General features: G+C 50.0%; 1 protein-coding gene across 8 annotated transcripts in view; it reads right to left on the bottom strand.

Moving 5' to 3' along the window:
• NRP2 (neuropilin 2) overlaps positions 1-15,189 on the bottom strand; it is a 122,397-nt gene extending 107,208 nt beyond the window's left edge. For 3 of the 8 annotated variants that reach the window (XM_073306532.1, XM_073306539.1, XM_073306537.1), the window contains exon 1: positions 14,576-15,187. In XM_073306532.1, the coding sequence (XP_073162633.1) occupies positions 14,576-14,648 (73 nt within the window). In that variant the 5' untranslated portion in view covers positions 14,649-15,187. Of the gene's footprint in view, positions 1-14,575 lie in introns of all 8 variants that reach the window. The other 5 variants (XM_073306535.1, XM_073306536.1, XM_073306531.1 and 2 more) reach the window with 4 other exon arrangements.
• Between the last annotated feature and the right edge of the window lie 601 nt (positions 15,190-15,790).

The raw sequence follows: 15,790 nt of genomic DNA, 5'->3' as shown, positions 1-15,790 counted from the left end.
ACAGAAGACGTCAGTCTTCAGCGTGCCCTGGCAGCTTTCACCAGCCTTAAATTCACTTAATAAAATTAAAATGAAATGTTAAATATTAGCCAGGTCTGCTAAGGGCCCAGTATGTTCCGCCACTCAATAGCTAAATGCGCTGTTTGGAAACCGCTCTCCCCTGCTCCCTCCCAGGCTTGCTGGAGGAGGGGAGCTAGATCTAGGGTTGTGGGTAAGCAGTGGAAGCAGCAGATCTCTGGCTTGCTCCTCCCCTGCCCTCAATCACAGGAAAACTTCTCTAAACCAACTCTACAGTGCTGCCATGGCTCTGGTAGGGGCAGGGACAGCTGCTCTCTTGGGCATCATCCTCCCTCAGATCATTCCCCATGACCTTACACTGCTTCCCCTGCCACACTGGGAATGACCCCGTTGATGGGAAGGCCATGGTAATACAGCTCCCTGAGTACTGTGCAATGTAATGGTGGGGAACCAAAGGCCTGAGCCATCACATAAAGACATTGGAGACAGCACAAAGGCTCCAGCCCTCCAAAGGTGTCCTGAGAACTGCAAGGTTTCCCCAGATAGCTGGGTTTGGAGAGCTGAGATCCTTGCCCACTCCGTGGTGCAGAACATATTTCCCCTCATCTACCCATGGGAAAATTAGGAGAAGCCTCTCCTTGCTGAAATTCACTGGCCAAAATCAGCCCCTCACATGGACATGCACACCACTCCCTTTGAAGTTGGCATGGCAAGCATTACACATGTGGATCAAAGCAGATGGTTGGGCCCAGGGATCTGCCTAAGAGATTATATGAGAGTGCCCTGACGCCTTCGAATGCTATGAAATCTTGAGCGAGAGGGTGTTCTCCCACTGAGTGAGTTTTCTGCCAATTAATTCCCACCAGAGTTTGCTGACATCAGAAGAGCAGGGTTCAGTGCATCCTCTGATCTTGGATGCAAAAAGCAAAGGCCAACTCCATGTGTAACTTAAACTTACCCTAGCCAAAGAGGTGCATTTCAAAATAAACACATATGCTGCAGCCACTCAGAGTTGGTGGCTTCCAACAAGAAACCACCAATAAATCTTTTTGATTCACTAGGGTCATATTTGGTTACGATGCTGTTATAAATATAAAGGGAAGGGGTTAAGAAGCTTTGATACAGTACTATACAATCATAAAAGCTGTTTAGGGCAAATTATGGCTTCTAACATCACTCTTGTTAAAGCAGATCTAGTCAAAGAGGAAGATTACTTCCCAAATCAGAGTGTGAATGTTGTAGTCCTCTATGAGTTTACTGTAAGAGTGCCTTTAGCCAGAATTCACCTCGAATGGAATGGTACTGAGCATGAAGTTATAGCTGGTATAAGGAAGTTATTGCCTGAGGGTCTAAGGATTGGGGAAGATGTTAAAGCTTTGTTCAGTCCAGGTAACCAGTCACAGGAAAGAAATGATCTTAAACCTGTGTCTATTATGGGCAATGATTTGCCTGTGGAGGGTTTCTCCAAATGTTTGTCTGTGCAAAAAAGCAGTTTGTCTGTGAATCAAGTTTCTGAATGTCTGTCTAATGTCTCAGAAGTGAATCTGGAATTAGATAAAGAGCAAAAAGAACTCATTGGTCAGGACAATGTTTCTCAGGAGCAGATCAAAGTGGCTGATGCACTCTCCTGTGAAAGTTTCCCAAAATCAACTGGTTAAAATTGTCCTTGAAATATAAAAAATATTGTTAGTCTTTATACAGTTAGTAGTATATCTACAGATGCATGTGTCTTAGTAATTCTGTTTTTTCCTAGAGCTCCAGGAAGAAATCAAGCCAGTGTTTCACACTATCTGTGATTTGGGGGGCATGTCATAAATATAAAGGGAAGAGGTTAAGAAGCTCTGATACAGTACTATTAAATCCTCTTACCTGTAAAGGGTTAAGAAGCTCAAGTAACCTGGCTGGCACCTGACCAAAATGACCAATAAGGGGACAAGATACTTTAAAATCTGGGGTGGGGGGAAGGCTTTGTCTGTCTGATGCCTCTGCCCAGGGACAGATCAAGAAAGCAAGCAATCTAATTCCTATAGAGTTAGTAAGTAGTCTAGCAAGAAAATGCTTAAGATTTTCTTTCGTTTCTGGCTTGTGAAATTCGTTGTGCTGGAATGTGTATTCCTGTTTTTGTGTTTTTTTGTAACTTAAGGTTTTGCCTAGAGGGATTCTCTATGTTTTGAATCTGACTGCCTGTGAGATTATCTTCCATTCTAATTTCACAGAGGTGCTTTTTTTACCTTTTTTCTTTCTAATAAAGTTCTGTTTCTTTTAAAAGCCTGACTGATTTCTCTATGATGCTAAGACCCAGGGGTTTGGGTCTGTGATCACTTTGTAACCAATTGGTTAGGATATTATTCTCAAGCCTCCCCAGGAAAGGGGGTGTAAGGCTTGGGGGAATAGGAACTCCAAGTGGTCCTTTCCCTGATTCCTTGTTAAATCACTTGGTGGTGGTAGCATACCCTCCAAGGGCAAAAAGTTTGTGCCTTGGGGAAGTTTTACCCTAAACTGGTAGAAATAAGCTTAGGGGGTCTTTCATGCGGGTCCCCACATCTGTACCCTAGAGTTCAGAGTGGGGAAGGAAGCCTGACAGATGCATTCATACAAAAATAGCACATGACATAGGAGCAGCTCCTGCTCTTATACCCATTCAAGGAAGGTGACAGAGCTGAGACATTCCAGCACCAGGTAGTCAGGGGAGTTCTGCCTGCACGAAGAGTGAGGATCAGGCTAGGTAACATTTTGTGGAGAGTCACAACCAGGACTTTAGAACCACCAAAGAGGAGGCTTCTGCCCAGAGAAGCCTTTGGCTGAGCCCAGTGCATGCTGGGACAGGACTTTGGGGGCATAACCAGAGCCATGTGAACACACACACTGAGCAGACATGAATGATCTATGAAGTTTATGTACTTCCCTACCAAGTCCCAGTGCCTTGATTTAAGGAGCTCCCAATAGCTGGGCGACATGCAGGCCCTTTGAGTCTGTTTGTTGTATGCCAGAGTCCTAGGAGAGTGAGAGTCAAAGCTCCTTGCTGCCAAACTGGGAGCATCTGCAAAACAGCAGGGTTACCCAGGCACGGAGCCGTAGGCTCAGTTTCCATGCTGCCCGCCCCTACAAACTGTGCCTGTCATCTGGCCCACAGAAAACAAATAAGCTTTATCTGGGTCAGGACTATCGCTCAAGTACATCAGAGTTAGGAATAAATGAGACCAAAGAGCCAGTGTTCCCCGAAACCACAGCCAGGGAGAAAGAAGGATGCAAGAAGTGAGCTGTGAGATCTCTGTCTGAGGGCAAAGAAACAGGAGGGGAGGACGAGCGGTTGTTGCTTATTGGCGGTCAGGGCTCCATCCCCTCAAGCTGCATTCTTTATGTACTTTTTTTTAAATGCCATAAACACTGCCCGTGCTCCACTCCCTCCTCCCTCACAGGCCCAAAGATCTCTGCTCCTCGGAATTCAGCACAAAGGAGAGATGCCCTAAAGCAGTGTTTCTCAAATGCGTCCACCCTACAGCCATGACAGCCTCCTGGGTGGTGACCGGGGACCCGTCCCTCCCTTCCTATTGCTCCTGGATGCACTGCCCTGCACCACCTCTGGAGACATGTGGGGCACAACGCTGCTGGAGCAAGGTAAATTCTCGACCCACCTTGGTGGTGCTCAGTGGTTAAGCGGCAGGCTCCAGCTGTGGGACTTTGGGAGCCTGGCTGCAGGGCTTTTCTGGCCATGTGGCCTCAGCTTTGGGCTCCAGCCCCTGGCTCTGGACGCTGGCCCCTGGCTCAGGTCCCAGGCTCCAGCCGTGTGGCAGCAGGAGTCAGCCCTGGGTGCTGACCCCTCTCTCCAGCCACGAGGCAGCAGGCTCCAACCCCCTGCTTCAACTGTGTGGACCCTGGCTCTGACCATGCAGCGGCAAGTGCTGACCCCAGCTCCAGCTATGCAGGCTCCCCACTATTGCCCCAGGCCCTCGCTGCCTCCCCAGCCCCCCCATCCATCCCCCATTACCGTGGACCTCCGCTGCCTTCCTGGCCCCACAGCCATTCCCCCATCGCCCCTGGTCCCTGCTGCCTCCCCCTCAAACCCCCAATTTAGGGCTTAATTTGTCCTGGGGCTTGTTGAGAAAAAGTGTGCTGTGAAAAGTGACATTAATGAACATACAAATAACACTTCACAGAATTATTTTTATTATTGAGCCTACAACAAACCCCATATAAATAAATTACAATGATTTACATGTGTGTCCGTGTATATTTATTTGTTTTTCCTAAAGTTAATTATGTATTTTAGGAAAAAATGTCAGTGTGGCAACAAAAAACTTTGTTGTGAGAACCCCTGCCCTAAAGACTCCTTTTCATGCCAGCACGTATCCACTTATAGCTCAGTAACAAAGGGATCCTGCAACTGAGCGCCCTCAGCTCCCAGTGACGTGAATGAGAGTTGAGGGTGCTCAGTGCCTCCCAGGATCAGACTCTGAGCACCAATTCAGCAAACCACCCCCATTCAGTAAAGCACTTAAGCACGTGCTTAAGTCCTTTGCCTAGGTAGGAAAAACTAGTGTTCTAACACCTTGGTGGATTCGTTATTATTAACACCATCCACAGTGCTTTAGAAGTATCTGTACAGGTTTGTATGGGGTTCCACATCACAGTGCTATCAGAGCCCCTACCATATGATAAGATCCTTGTCCCAGGGAGCTTCCAATCTAGGAACACGAACAGGGATCAAACACCACAAATGTGATATCTCTGATTTAAACATTGCTTAATGATCTGTCAAGGAAAGACACGCAGCACAGGGGAAAGCTAATAAGGTTAGCTATTTTAGCCCAAAAGTGGAGGTCATATTTAACTGAGGTGTCACATTGGTTGATTTCTGTTGTGGGATAAAGTTTCAAAGGCTTCCTGAACAACTTAATAGATACAGATATACACACACATGGAAATGCACTTATTTAGCTATACAGCGCCTTCTGTAAGATGATCACAAAGTAATTAAGCACACACACAAACTGTTCAGGACTTTATAAAATGGGAAGTTCCCCAGATGCCACCCCATCTCATCTGGGTCCCTACAAGCTGCACTCAGAGTTTAACTAAATTTCATGCTAGAGCCATAGCTAAGCCGATTGTAAGGGCACATCCGTGATCTGAACTAGGATTTTGTTTTATTCAGAGTGACTTCAGTCTGTCACGAGACAGTCTCATAAAAACTCTGTCTGGGCTTAAGCAAAAAAGAAACGAGCCAATCCATCAGGCTAGGAATGCAGCCGTTTGACCACTTCCTAAGGCAACTGGGAAGGGATACAAAATATTTACTTCCCAGCACTGGATAGCAGTGAACGGTGACCATCTGGTAACGGATCAAATGGAACTGTTCCCTGTGAACTTTTACAAGGAAAAATCATAGTAATTTTTTTAAAAAGTGACAAATTAAAAGATTTCCAATCTTTGTACCCTTCTTTGCTACCTTAATCCAGGGAGGAACTTGAAGTAGAAACCTAATGCTGGGACAACTAGAAACTCTTCCCTGAAAATCACAGGGCCAGAACCTCAGCTGGTGTAAATCAATGCAGCTAGATTGATTTACAGTAGCTGAGGATCTGACCCCTAGCCTTTAAAAACTCTCATTTCATTTTAAAAAAATGTTACTTTGATGAGATTTCACATCATAGCCATTTCACATAATGCCACCTGCACTAACCTCATTATTTGTCATCTGATATCATAAACAAATGCAATTCCAATAGGGCAACTGATCTAATAGTGTTAGTTTATATTTATGTCCACTCTTCTGCAGGCCTTACTGCAAATGCAATTCTGGAACCATTGGTGATAGGTCTGGAATTACAATTCATGGCTACTCCAATAGTCATTGGAGTGGAGGAACAAACAACATTAAAACTTTCAGGTCAACAAGGAACAGCATCTGTTTCCACTTGCTTTTGTATTATAATTCCGAGCAACTGAAATTGCATAAAAAACTACTACTGTTTCATAGCGATATCTAGGGCCTGCAGAGTGCTTTTCATCTGTAGATCTCAAAGCACTTTGCACACGAGGTATCATAACCTCTGTTTTACAGATGGGGAAACTGAGGCACAGAGTAGTGAAATGACTTGCCCATGGTCACACCGCAGCACTGGGAGTAGAACTGGGCCACAGAACATAATAAGCAAAATACTGTGATCATCTTCCCCCTGCAAAAAGGCTGGTGTGGGTATGGTGGAAGAAGATTAAGAGGCAATTGACTTCCATGAATTAAAGAAGGGACCATGCATTCACCTAGGATACACGTGTAAAGAGCTTTGATCTCTTCTGATGACAGGTGTTATATAAAGCTGAAATTAATATTACTGTTATTACTACAATGCCAAGAAGGAGATTCTGCACCTTATCCCTCCACCACCACCCCCACCTCCATAACACCTTCCAGGATCATGTCTTATTTCTTTCTGTATCCAACGCCTATTGTTGCAATCCCCATCCAGTCAACTACCATTCCCTTCCTCCCCTTCACGGGGCCAGGCTCTCCAAGGAGAAGGATCCTTATCAGAGGTCCTGTTGAAACTACTGAGCAAGTTAAATGGCTTTACACTGAGCATTCGGCACTATGCTGTCCAACATGTGTGTCAGTGGCATGCTAATATGCACTGGACACAATCCCCCCGCTGTCACCTTCCCCCATTCTTCTGGATTAGATAATAGTTCTTTTATGGAGACACAGGAGGAGATGGTATTATTTAAGAGCCTTGCTGGGCAAAAGCTATTTTGTCTTTTTGATGGCTCTCTCAAATGCAGCTACTGCTAAACCTTAATACCAGAGCAGAAGTTATTACACATTCTGGGAAATGCCTTAAATACATTGTTTCCTGCTGAGCAAACATTCAGTGGTCACGGAGGAAAGGAAGGGTGGGTGTGGCTTGCAAATGAACATGTTTCTTTACAGCTCTCTCTCCCTCTCCCCACTCTGGAAGAGAGAATTCCAGGGCAGGGCTAGGTTCTGAGGGATCCCTCTAAGAAACACAAGCGAAGTGAAAATGAATGTTATTGGCATGGAAGCCTATTGGCTTATTAGCCCTATCATTTGGAGGTGCCCAGAGAAGGCCAGGTTTTCAAAACCCAAACCAAGTGTGGTTCAGAGCCAGGTTCTGAATCACCAGAGCTCAGAGTGTCTGTATACAAGCTAAAAGAAAAGGAGGACTTGTGGCACCTTAGAGACTAACCAATTTATTTGAGCATAAGCTTTCGTGAGCTACAGCTCACTTCATCAGAGCTGTAGCTCACAAAAGCTTATGCTCAAATAAATTGGTTAGTCTCTAAGGTGCCACAAGTCCTCCTTTTCTTTCTGCGGATACAGACTAACACGGCTGCTACTCTGAAACCTGTATACAAGCTATCACTTTTGTCTTACCTACATAATGGGCAAATCAGAAAAGACCCAAAACAGGGGTGGTTCAAGCTTTGGGTCCTATTTTTCTTGAATCATCAAGTCTGGAGGGAAAAGGGGTAATTCAGATAAAAGGTTCCAGTGCTGTCCACCCTCTTCTATTAATATGTGAGTTCACTTTGCATGCCAGCTAATGCAATCTTCATCATGATCCCTCCTCACAACACTTGGATCACTTCCTCTACATTCCTCTAAGGAAAAGGAACCACTCTAAGAGACCTTTTAAAAAAAACCTAAAGGCACAAAAGAAAATCCTTTCCCCCAAACAAAATTTGTAGATGAAGTCAAAATGACAGCAGGTCACCTGCAAATTTTTTTTTAAACACCAAGTCTTTGTTTAACAACCAGGATTGGGGCTCAGTCCTACAAGCCCTTAAGTAAGCAGTCCCATTGAATTCAGCTGGACTACTTGTGTGAATAAAGGCTTACTGGGATGAGTCCTTGTTCTGAGGGGAGACGAACAGGCTGAACAATCTGGACCAATTCCTGAAGTCCTCCTTCAGACAAATCTCCCACTGAAGTCAGTTCTTGTGTCTATCACTGCACAGGCATAAAGTATGGAGAACAACTTGGCCCTTTGAGACTTTGATGTGACCTTGACTTCTGGGAGATGACCCTTTGATTCTGACTGTGATTAAAACCATGCCACTGTAGCCCAAACCACTGCAAAACTGTGCTAGCAACAACCCTGATCTGTGTGGATGCCGCTACCACAGTTTCAGCAGAGTGTGTGAAGAAGGATTTTGAAAATAACCTAGTTATCCCTTTGTTACAATTAGAAATGGGTCAAAGGGCTCTTGTATGATGAGAGTAAAACTAGAGCTGTTCACGCCTCCCTCTCACTCCCCAGTGTGTACATTCTGTCATCTTTCCCTGCTTTCTGGATTAGAGACCCCAAGCGGGAGATCCCAAGATGTGAGACTTGCCTCTGCGACTTCACATCACAATGGAAGAGAGTTTAGCAGCTTGCAGTTTTCTCTCACGCTGCTGCAAATGGCCCCCACCATCCCTGCTAAATGCTTGCTCCAATATTTCAACTTCAGATTGGATCACGGTGTTCAGATATATACGATGTATTTATACAGCACAGCTGGTCTGTCAGAGGTCACATAATTTGGCAGCCATCCCAGCGCTTAAAAATTAATTTTTCCTTATTAATACAACTGGGGGTCCCACAGGATAGGATCCCAGCCTTATCTGAACCTGACAGCTTCCTAAACCCTGTGAAGGATGCTTTCTCCTCTAAGGCTATCCGTGATACAAGGCCACTGTGTCCTGGAACCCAACTGCACTAGATCCGGTTAGGAAGCCAATCCAATGGCCCGTGCAAAGTGACATATTGTTGAAGTGGGGGAAAGCCACCTTCTTCAGCACAGCTTCCCAGAACGGAACTAGTTTGCTTTCTGATCTCAGCCCCTTTAGCCTGGCACAATGTACCTAAAGCATAGAGTAAATAATCGGAGGAGGGAAAGCCGGGAGATGGAGATGGAAAGTGTCTTCTAGAGCCCTCTGGGGAAAAGCATGTCTGCCTGCTACAGCAGACGCCACCAGCAATGATAATTCTGTGCCAGAAAAAAGTTAGAAAAACAAATACTCCCTTGACATGGGTTATAGTCTCTCACTGAGCACATACTCATATGTTTTAATGAAGCTCCTGGCAATTGCCGGATTCCTAGTCTAAAAATCCTTTCTCTCCCAGTAAGTTTTCTGTTAACAGCATAACAGGATTTTAAAAGGCAAAGCAATGAGTGTTTGTGTGCCGCCCACGTATGTGTGCATGCAAGTGGGTTGTTGGTTCTGCTAGATTACAGAAGTCATTTCTAAAAATACCAGCTTTTAGGAAAATATTTGAAAGTCTTTACAAGTAAGCATTGCTCAGAGTTGCATAAACATCATCTGAATCACTCTGTTCTTGGGTCACTCAAAACCTTTACTTTCTTATTAGATTGCTTTTGTAACTAGCTGAGGGGAGATGAAAAACACACAGACATCCAACCATTAGATTTATCTTTCCAGGGTCTCCAACCCACTCCCTACATAGTTATCTTAGTCTTTGCTTTACTACAAACAAATTGGCAGCTGCACTGTTTATCTCTTACAGTAAAAATGACTGCAAGAGGTTTTTTTCTGTGTGGATTATCATATTATTGTCTATTAAAAAATCTCTCCCCTCTCTATTTACATCCCTTGGGGGAGCTTAAAGAGGGACTTTCATAATGGGGGTAAGCTTTCAAATACACCAGACTTCCAATATAAATCCATCCACCTCTGACATGTTTTTCTTACCATGTTTGCTAATTACTAAAACTACTTGTATATAATTCAGCGTGTGTGCCCTGTCACAGTTTATTTTCTCTTATTGGATTACACAATGATGTCATATTCCAGTATTTGTGATATCACAACCATTTCCTTGACAACAAAAAGTCTGATGTCAAACAGGATGAAAACTTCATTGCAAATGCAAACAGCACCGGAGGCTGGATTGCGGGGAGGAGGAAGGCACTCACCCAAATATTTTTATTGAACTGCATGGCACTAGGGAATGGTAATGGGATACAGAGCCCTTCACCTCTCGGAACCTGATTCTGTATCTACTCAAGGACATGAGGGCACACAGCACCTAACAGAATCAGAGTTGTGTGTGTTGCCAATTCAGCTGTTTTCCAACGTCCCTGTAAATTCAAACACCCCTCTGATTTCAATTGTTTCATCGAACAAAGGCGTCCCCCACAACGTCCCCTTTCAGACTTTGACAAAACTCTTTCCCACAGGTGCCTGCGCTGGCATGGGAGAGTAAAGTAGGTGTAGTTCCAGTAACATCGACTGAATCTCCCAGAGAGCAAAGCCTTCCCATTTTGTAATTTGAAGTGCAAGGCTTGTGGGGCAGAGAGTGGGGTGAAGCAGGAGAACTTACAGGCTTGTATCTATGTGTCTCTGTGGCACAATGGGTCAGGGCGTTCAACTGATAAGCTCCCAGGGTGGGAGGGATAGCTCAGTGGTTTGAGTATTGGCCTGCTAAATCCAGGATTGTGAGTTCAATACTTGAGGGGGGCCCTTTAGGGATCTGGGGCAAAAATTGGGGATTGGTCCTGCTTTGAGCAGGGGGTTGGACTAGATGACCTCCTGAGGTCCCTTCCAACTCTGGTATTCTATGATCCTAACTTGCAGGAGAGGCCTGTGGATTTCTTCACAAGACCTTTTTTAAGAAAAACAACTGTCTTTTAGTGCCATCTGGTCCATAACAAAGGCAATAAATGTCTTCTTTAGGAGCATTGTTATGAAACTCCAGGGATAAATCTGCTCTGACAGAGATGTCCAGGAAAGGGATGAACTCAGTCAGGGGCAGACCTCTAAAATCCCCACCAGGGCATCATTTGAGCTTCTTTGTGGCATATATGGTATGAGATAAATTGAGATTCTCAAACTGTGGGCTGGGACCCAAAAGTAGGTTGTGACCCTATTTTAATGGGGTCACCAGGGTTGCCTTAGACTTGCTGGGGCCAGGAGCTAAAGCCCAAGCCCAAACACCTGGGACCGAAGCCCAAGTCCTGGGCCGTGGGGCTCAGGCTGCAGGCCCTCTGCTTGAGGCTGAAGCCTTCTGGCTTTGGCTTTGACCCCACCACCACCACCAGGGAAAGTGGGGCTCAAGCTTTGGCTTTGGACCCCCCTCCCCACCTGGGGTGGTGGGTTTGGGTGGGCTCAGGCTTCAGTCCCCTCCCCTGCACCCCCCTCGCCCCCGGGGTCATGTAGTAATTTTTGTTGTCAGAAGGGGGTCGCGATGCAATGAAGTTTGAGAACCCCGAGTGAGTTAGATGGTCCTATAGTTGGAGGAAGGGGGGCCCTCTAATAGGGAGGGTGTAAGTGTACATTTGCCCTCTAGTAGAGGCTGGGTGTGGTTTTTCCCTCTAACGGCTTGTCCTGAGACGGGGGGAAAAGAACCCACTACTTATAATCAGCTACGGCTTCCTTTCAGCGGACAAGCCTGTCGTTTTGGAGCTGAAGGGCAGTTTTCCGGCGCCACCGCTGCAAGTGTGCGTGTCAGTACTTGTGCCCGCTCCCTGCGCCACATACACTCCTGACACTCAGCCTAGTTCCTCAGTGAACAGCTGCCCACATCATCGCCCCGGCTAAGGGGCAGGCCCTTCAGAAAGGCTGAGGGCTGTGAACTCCCACACACCAGTGTTCCATCTGGCTCAGGCCAGGGCTGTGAAGGCCCGTGCCTACCTTTCAGGAGCACTAAATTCAGGGGGAAAAAAAAAGATTCTTAAATAATAGCAAAACAAACCCCAACGGGACTGTTCCCGTCCAATCCCTTGGGGATAAATGATCTGGTTTCCTCTACCACGGGGCACTTCCCCTTAAGGGAGCAAGGCCTAGTGCACCCGCAGACCAGCCACGGCTCTGCTGCCCCCAAACCAGGCTCTGGCTCTTTGGTGCCGATGCAGAACCGCAGTTCAGCCCAGCTCCGGCCAACGGGGGCTTTACTCACAGCTCTGATGTCCCCTATTACCTGACGCTGGTTTTAGGGAGGAATCCGGCCTGTGAAATGAAGCATTAGCCAGAATTTCCTCCTCACCTGGGAAAAGCAACAACCTCCCCAGGCTCATTTGCAACTAAAATCACCTGTGGCGGAGCGAATACTCACTCTCTGACACCGGGAGGGGGGGAGACATATGCAACCCCCCCCCCCCCCCCCCGGTGCAGGCAGCCCCTCCAGAGAGCCCGGACCAGAACCGGCCGGTGGCAGGGCGCGGCGGCAGCCGGCAGAGGCTCCCTCCAGTCAATGGGCGTCTCTGGCTGCGCGGTCTCGCCTCCGGCTTGGGCAGGGGAACGGCTCCGCGGCCAGGACTGGCACGGCCGGCCCCGCCTTTCTCTCTGCTCCCCTGGCCCAGGCAGATCGGTGCCGAGGCTGCCCGTGCACACGAGAGCAGCGGCGGCAGCGGCAGGGGGAGGGAGACGCTAGCACCGGGGACCAGAAAGTCCTGCCCCGCTGGAGGAATGGGGACGGGGGGTGCTGCTCCATTGCTAAGCCGTCCCCCCTCCACTCCAACACTTGTCAGTCCCTATAGCCCCCCCCCCGCGCTCTGCACAACCGAGGCGGCATTGGAGAGGCTGGGGGGGGGGACACGCTTTAGCCGGATCCCCCACCCCTCGGAGCTGGTTTGAGTGTAAACCCCATTACAAGGGTTTCACGTGAAAGTTTCTCCCCTGCTGCCGAGCGCGCTGGGTCTGTTCCTGCCACGCCGCTGGGCCCGGAGCCGGCAGGGAGGGGTGAAGGAGGAACATGGCAGCAGGCGGACCCTGGGCGCAGGAGGTGTCACCACCAACAGGTCGACAGGAGGCAGGCGCCCTCCGCTGCGGCCCCGATCCTGCTTCGCGGTGGATTGGCTGGCAGCAGGATCCGGCCCCAGCCGAGGGAGAGGCCCCCGGGCCCGCCCGGCTTTCGGTGCGCGGCCCCCCGGCCGGGGGAAGGCGCAGAAGGGTCTCCGAGCTGCCCTCGGTGCGTTTGTGTGACGTGCACCGCCCAGGGCACATTGCACGCTGCATTTCTGCCCGGCTGAGCTCCGTGCCAGCCCAGGGGCAGGGCGGAGCGCTTCGGGGCACCCCGCCGCCCCGCAGCATGCAGCCCGAGCCCGGCTGCAATTCCACATCCAAAACCCTGGCACCATTTTTACCTTAGCCGGACTTTGGCACCCCCACAGAAGGTGCCAGGGTGTTTCCGGGCTTCCCAACGCCAGGCACTTGTTCTGAATGACAATCCCCCGGGGGGATCCGCAGTGACAGGACCCGCAGACTGGGGTGGCACGAATGAAATAATGATGTTCACTGACATATAGCGGGGAGGGGGGGGGTGATGCTAGCTGAGCCTCGGCTCACCCCGCCTCCCGGCTGTTAGCTAGTGGCTTCCAGGAGTTGCACATATTTTAATAACCACGATAAACAGTAGGCCATGTGAGGTTTGTATATTTATTTTTGCGGTGCTCCCTCCCCGCCTGATCTGTCTTATCAGGGTTTCACTCCCAGCCCAGCGGTTAATGAGCTGGAAAGGGCTCTGTCAGATCTCCGGCGGAGTCATGAAGCCGAGCGGGTTTCGTGTGCCCTTCACCAGGGAGGAGGGATTTCGCCAGCCACACTCCAGTCTCTCCAAGGCTGTTTTGCGCAACCCAAAATGTATTTACCGATTGTCAGAATTAAACAGTGGCTTGGAATTTGATCGGAGTCTCTTCGTTTCCCTTATCTCAACACAGTTTGTCCTCATCCCTCCACTCCTCTTCACCCCACCCCACCCCGCAATTGTTTTTCTCTTTTGGCAACTGCTTAGGACCGAATTCCATCAAGAAAAGTTTCTGACCACTTCAGAGGGCTCCTTAGACCCCTGAGGTCTGCACTGTTGGTTTTCTTAATAAAAATGTATATGGACTAGCTCCTCTTTCCCTGGAAACACAGACACTGAAAGGGGGTGGGGGGAGAGAAACATCCCCAGTTGCTCCAGAGCGGGACATTTTATTAGACAGTAGGCACCAAATGACCTGCTAACAGCCATGTGGGTGGGGTGGTGGGTTGTTTTTTTTTTTTGAAACCGCCACCCCGGCTTAAGAACACACAAACTTGGCTTTCCTGCCTTGCCCATTCAAACCTTATTTAATTAGACTTGGTAAATGTATCTCCAACCGAGTGGCTATAAATTATTTATGCCTTTCTAGCCGGGCTGGGGCGGGGGGGGGGGGGGAGAGGGAACAAAAACCACCAGGGAGATATGTTCTGCTTCAAACCATTTTTTTTTTTAAAAAAATATCTCTCCCGAAAACTGTAATGCAACGGCTTTGCCGTGTGTGTTTTTTTTTTTTAAAAAAAAACCTTTTGATTTATTCCATATGTGACATCTGAACACAGCCAAAGCCTGTCTCCGTGTGAGTGTGTTTCAAAACATAGACACCCAGACCTCACCACACTGCACCCCGGGAGGGGAAAGTTGGGTTTCCCGCAAGGGGGGGAGAGTCCTGGCTCTCGCGAAGCAAACCTGCCGTTGAATCGTGAACCAACGGGAAGACCTCGCCGGCAGAGGCTTTCCAAGGCAAATGAGACACGCGCGCAGCTGAGGAAATGAACTTTCGCGTGTCTTACCTGCTTCGCCCAGCACTCCGGATCCAGCCACGCACAGAGCTAAAAATCCCCAAACGAGAGGCAAGGTATCCATTTTTAGCGGGGTGGGGGGTGTTTCTCCCCCGCTGGCTTTGCTAGGGGGCTTTCCTCGGGAACTGGAAGTCCCGCTGGTCTTCACCCCGCACCTTAGAATTCCCCCGGCAAATGTCTCGGGTTGTCTTTCGCTTCTCCTCCTCCTCCTCCTCCTCCGCGCCTTGGCGTCCCGCCTTGCCCCCGCTCCGCTGCCGTGCACGGCCCCACTCGCAGGAGCAGAAGCCCGGGAACTCCTTCAGGGCCGGCGCGAGGGAAGCCGGCCGCTGCTTCCCCCCCAAAATCCAGTCTGCAAACCGCGCGTGCGGGTGGGCGCGCGTGTTTGCTCTCCCCAGCCCCTCAGCGTGTCACTCCCGTGAAGGCACCATCACCCCCCCCCACGCCTCCCGAGAGCCGGCGGCAGGAACGACTCGCCCGGGGCATCGCACCGCCCCGGGGCTGGCGGCTCCCCGCCGCGGCGTGGCGGTGGCCGGGCGGGGGCAGAGGCTGGCGGGCACGCCGGACCGGATGGTTCACGCGCGGGCTGGCCGGGCCGCCGCGAGTCGTGGGCGCGCGTGTCCCCCCCGTGCACACACACGCGCGCGCGGACACACACACGCGCGCGCCCCCCCCCCTTCCCCTCCGCGTCTCTCCCTGGCGAGGTTCCGGCGCGCGGCGCGGGGAGCCCGCCTGTGCCTCCCGCCCGGCTCCTCGCAGCCTTTTCAGGCCGCCGCGCCCGCATGTCAGAGCGGGGAGGCAGAGCTACCCGATCACACGCTCGCCCAGGGCCCGCCCCTTCTGGGTGCCCCCCCCCCGCCCCCGGGAAAGCGGCCACCCGGCTGGCACCCAGCTCCCAGCCCGGCTCCAGCCGCCCCGCCCCAGGGCCACACCAGCCGGCTCCCCCTCTCGGCCCCCACGCCCCACTCAAGCAGGGGGCGCGCGTGTGTTGCCGACAGCTAACCAGGACCTGGCCCCTAGTGGGCACCACAGCTTCCTCCAAACACCTAATCCAAGCCCCTGGGCTCCCCGGGCGCCCCTCCCGCCCACTGGCAGCACCGGGCTGGGGCCATACTCGCTAGAAGATAGGAGCCCTGGGTCAGACCAAAGGTCCATCCAGCCCAGCATCCTGGCTCCCGCCAGTGGCCAGTGCCAGGTGCTTCAGAGGGA

This window comes from Lepidochelys kempii, chromosome 11 (genome assembly GCF_965140265.1).
Source record: "Lepidochelys kempii isolate rLepKem1 chromosome 11, rLepKem1.hap2, whole genome shotgun sequence".
Classification (NCBI taxonomy): domain Eukaryota; kingdom Metazoa; phylum Chordata; order Testudines; family Cheloniidae; genus Lepidochelys; species Lepidochelys kempii.
Note: the sequence above shows the minus strand (reverse complement) of the source record. Positions and strands in the feature narration are given on the sequence as shown.